Genomic DNA, 5,000 nt, shown 5'->3' on the forward strand with positions numbered 1-5,000 from the left:
AGGCGGAGATGGAAAGAGAGAAAAGAGAAAGGAGAATGATCTCTCTCTCTCCCCCCTCTCTCTCGTTCTCTCTCTCTCTTCCTTCCTTTCTCTCGCTCTGTCTAGTTGTGGTCTGTAAGTAGCTGTGAAAGGCTGGGTCCTCAGGCTGCTCGCAAACAGGCAGCCAACACAAGAGCACATGCATTAAGACATCAAGTGTGTCAGCAAGGCAGAGAGAGAGAGGGAGAGAGAGAGAAGGAAAGAGAGAAAGACATGCTAAGAGACAGAGAAAGAGAGGGGAATTTAATTGAATTGTGCTGTGGATGGCTCTCTCTGGTTTACACAAGATTGAGAAGGAGAGGAGGAGAGAATAGCATCTTATGTCACCCTTGTGTCTGACCACATAAAATGTTCTCTTTGTAATGTGCCAATAGCTCCTCGGCGGTGCTTCTCTCTTTTCCTGAGACTGTTGTACGGATGTGCTGCGTATCTCTTTACGCTAAGTGCTTCCTATGGAATTCTGCTATACTGACATATACTGGCCTGCTTTCTGTCTCATCTGCTCTCTCTGTCTCCTCTCTCTCTCTCTCTCCTTCTCTCCTCTCTCTCTCTCTCTCTCTCTCATTCTCCCCTTCTCTCTCTCTCTCTCCCTCACAGCGCCTGCAAAGATCCTGTCTTTCGGGGGTACGGTGACCACTCCGTGGATGAAGGAGGTCAGGCTTCCGTGCAGCTCAGTGGGAGAGCCCACACCCACCATCAAATGGACCAAAGACAGGTCAGGCCCCTCATGCTGAACACTGCCCTCTCTCCTCCACACACCTCACTGTGTGTGTGTGTGTGTGTGTGTGTGTGTGTGTGTGTCCACTCTCTCTCCTCCAAAACCTCACTGTGTGTGTGTGTGTGTGTGTGTGTGTTCTGTCCACTCTCTCTCCTCCACAAACCTCACTGTGTGTGTGTGTGTGTTCCGTCCACTCTCTCTTATCCACAAACTTTACTGTGTGTGTGTGTGTGTGTGTGTGTGCATTTTGCCCTCAAAAACAAACAAAAGCAAAAAAAAAGTGTCAAATTGTTACATCACATTCCTTACGTACATACATAGAGGGTTATACTGTACACAAGTGTTTCTAACACTCCATTTGTTTGTGTGTGTGTGTGTGTGTGTGTGTGTGCAGCGAGGACTCCGCCATCCCAGTGTCCCAGGACGGCCAGCGCCTCATCATGTCGGACGGAACCCTGGTGCTCCGCTCGGTCAAGGCGGAAGATTCCGGCTACTACACGTGCACGGCCACCAACACGCTGGGCTTCGACACCATCCTGGTCAACCTGGTGGTGCAAGGTGAGCGCTCGCTCTCCCACAGTCCTGCACCCCAACGCTGACCTTCACCTGAGCTTCACGACCTTCTCACTGTTCTGAATTTTTATTCTTGTTATGTTTATGGTTGAGTGTTTTACTTTGACAACAAAGATTAACCAGAGTCAAAATTCTTTGTTTGTTTACGCAAACCTGGCCAATAAAGCGGATGCTGATTGTGATTCTGATTAGAGATGAGGGATTAGAAGCACTGCCACAGTTTGATTTGTGGTGTGAATCTTACTGTATATACACAGAGTTTCAACACTGGTCTGTTTAAGTCATTCACTGTCCATACATTCCCGAGTCGGAACGCTTTAGTGCTTCATATCTGAAACATCTTGCTTAAATCACCTGCCAAATCAATTAATTTCATTTCAATGAGATGATCAGACCCACCAATGGGATTTGTAGGTCTGTGTCAGTATCCTGATCACTGGCTTTCTTGTCTGCTTGCATGTACAGTATGTGTCTAACAGGCAAACTACTGTACACCAGACACGTAACTGAAGCATTTTGGTGCAACATTTAGTGTCCACAGAGATGGCTATACCAGACATGATAGTGGCGCATACATTCTTCTAAAACTATGTCATGTTCCGTGAATGAAAATAATTTTTACATCACCTTAAACACACGTCAAACTCAACTTCAGCACCAGCTGCTCCGAGGAGGAGAACACAAATGGGAAGAGTTTAATGGACTTATAAAACACAAATAAACTAAAAAACGTATCCTGTTTTTATAACTTACACTCCGTGATCGGAACGTTTCAGTTCCGTGCCTGTTCTAGTATGTTCCGTACCTGTTAGTGTTACTGCTTGGCTCTATGCGTATTCCTAATGGTCTGTCCGTCTCCTTGTCCACCTGTGTGTGTGTCTCACTATAGTGCCTCCTGACCAGCCACGCCTGACTGTCTCCACCACCTCCACCTCCTCCATCACCCTGGCCTGGATACCTGGAGACAACGGAGGCAGCTCCATCAGAGGTACTGCACCCATTACTGTCTGTCTCTGTAGCTAGCTGTCTGTCTGTCTGTCTGTCTGTCTGAATATGTGCTAGTACAGATGTGTGTCTGCATTTCTCTGTATGTGTGTATCTGTATGATTGTTGGTTTCTAAGTCTGTCTGTCTCTGTGTGTGTGTCTTCTTGTTTCTGTACACCTGTCTATCTGTCTGCCTGCCTCTCTGTCTGTCTCTTCATTCCCCAGTCTGTCTGTATCTGTCTATCTCTCAAGGGGTCTTTCTGTCTGTCTGTCTCTAATACTTGTTCATCTGGTTGTGTCTGTGTGTCAGTCTCTCAGTCTGTCTGCCTCTAATCCGTGTTCATTGTCTCTGTCTATGTGTCTGTATATCTGTCTGTCTCTCTAGCTGTCTGTCTCTTTGCTTGTCTGTGTCTGTATACCTGTCTGTGTCCTCCTCAGCTTGTCTCCTGTGTGTTTGCTTGTTGTTCTGTCCCATAATGCTGTTTCTCTCTTTCTTTTCTCACCTCTTTCCTCTCCTCCCTCTTTCTTTCCTCTCCTCCCTCTACCTTGTTCCTCTTTCTGTCCATCTGCATTTCTTTCATCTTCAGTGTTGCTGTTAGCTGGCAGGACTGAGTTTAGCGTTTCTTCTCTTTCTCTCTCTCTCTCTCTCTCTCTCTCTCTCTCGCTGTGTGTGTGTGTGTGTGTGTCTGTGCATTTTCCTTTTGTGATTCTCCATTCAGATTCACCGGTCCCTCTGTGCCAATTTGTACCACGGGGGTTGCTTCACCTAGTCCTGATCTGCTGTGTGTGTTTGTATGTGTGTGTGTGTGCACGTGTGTGTGTGCGAGTGTGTGTGTGTGTGTTGGTGTCAGTGTCGGTGTGTGTGTATGTGTGTGTGTGTGTGTGTGTGTGTGTGTGTGTGTGTGTGTGCACCACAGGGGTTACTTCACCTAGCCCTGCTCTGCTCTGCTCAGGCCGATCGTTCACACTCGGAAGGCTATCTGCTTATTGATCGGCTTTTTTCCTGTGTTCTTTTTTTCACTTGTTAACTATCCGTCTCTCTCATTACGAGCCCCCGATAGCCCCTCTCAGTGTGTGTGCTCCCCTCACACACTCTCTCATCTCCACAGCTGTCACTGAGCCGTTGTACTGGCCCATTGTGTCTGTGTGTGTGTGTGTGTTTTTTGTTGTTTTGTTGGTTGGTTGTTTGTTTGTTGTTGTCATTGTCCTCTCAGATGACCAGAGAGCCTTGGCTGTTCCTGTGTGTGTGTGTGTGTGTGTGTGTATGTGTGCTTATTTGACTCTTTCATGGAAATAGATTCTTAACATTTAAGGTGGATATAAGGATTATGTTTTGCTGACGTAGCTCTGACGTTGTACTTAATATTCTGTTGTTGTTTTTTATATTACGGATTCCAGGTAGCCAGCCCATCCCCCCCCACACACACTCCTGTCACCCCCTCCTCCCTCTCTCTTTCTCTCTCTCTCTCTCTCTCTCTCTCTCTCTCTCTCTCTCTCTCTCTCTCTCTCTCTCTCTCTCTCTCTCTCCTTCTGTCTTTGCTACATTATGCAACTCATCATCATGTCTTATCAAGTCTGCATCTGCCATCAAGGTCGTCCGAGCCACAGGCTTAGGAGCGCATAAGTCCACCTACAGTGACACCACCCTGCTCTCCACACTCAGAGAACACGCTAACACTTTTTTCTCTGAAGTGACATAAGATGGACAGGAAGAGAGACGGAGAGGGTGTGTGTGTGTGTGTGTGTGTGTGTGTGTGTGTGTGTGTGTGTGAGAGAGAGAGATGGAGGGATGGAGAAGAGGGAGGGATAGTAGATAAACGGAGAGAAAACGGCATAGAAAGATGGAGGTAGAAGTATAAGAGTCAAATGAAGAGTGGAATACAGAGAAATGGAGAGAGAGAGAGAGAGAGAGAGAGAGAGAGAGAGAGAGAGAGTGAGAGTCTCCAGGTCAATCCCTTTGATGTGCCACCCTCTTTATGTTGCCATCTGCCACAGCAAGTCAGGGCCCCAATCCTGGGGCAGATAATCGCTGCCGGCGCCATATTGGGCCTCCATTTACATAAATGCTCAGTCAGCACACACACACACACACACACACACACACACACACATACAGAGAGAGAGAGAGAGAGAGAGAGAGAGACTCCATTTCTCTTCGTTTGGATCTTCACTTTCCAGTCTGTCTCTGACTTTGTTTAACTACCACACACACACACACACAAACACATAAATAAACTAGAAAAGCACTCATAGAGCGTAGACCTCCGCCTGTATTGTTCCTCCTAGGTTATCATACACTTGAACCTAAACTGTTCAGATCGCCACCACGTGGCCATACCATGGCATTACACCACTAAGCGAAAAACATAAATGGCTCCGGAATCCCGATGGTGTTTCAAAATGTAATTGTTTCTTCCTTGGGTCATTTCATCAAAATCCATCTATTACTTTTTGAGTTATCTTGCTAACAAACAGACAGACAGACAAACAAACAGACAAACAAATGCCGGTCCCCAATGAAAACATTACCATAAAAAAATGCTAAACAAACACACACACACACACACCCCTCTCTGAAATGCTGAACCACAAAGGGTGGTGTAGAAGCCGAGAGCTCAGCACTCCATCTGGACTGAAGCAGCTGTATTGAGCTGTGCTTAGCTGCAGGGCTCTGGCACCCTCTAG

General features: G+C 46.8%; 1 protein-coding gene across 1 annotated transcript in view; it reads left to right on the forward strand.

The window, feature by feature from the left end:
• Positions 1–5,000, forward strand: part of dscaml1 (Down syndrome cell adhesion molecule like 1) — a 143,429-nt gene that overhangs the window by 128,708 nt on the left and 9,721 nt on the right. Inside the window, exons 22-24 of the mRNA XM_062552495.1 lie at positions 637–754; positions 1,152–1,315; positions 2,220–2,318. Coding sequence (XP_062408479.1) covers positions 637–754; positions 1,152–1,315; positions 2,220–2,318 — 381 coding nt within the window. The remainder of the gene's footprint in view (positions 1–636; positions 755–1,151; positions 1,316–2,219; positions 2,319–5,000) is intronic.

Source organism: Sardina pilchardus, chromosome 13 (genome assembly GCF_963854185.1).
Source record: "Sardina pilchardus chromosome 13, fSarPil1.1, whole genome shotgun sequence".
NCBI classification, from domain to species: Eukaryota; Metazoa; Chordata; class Actinopteri; order Clupeiformes; family Clupeidae; genus Sardina; species Sardina pilchardus.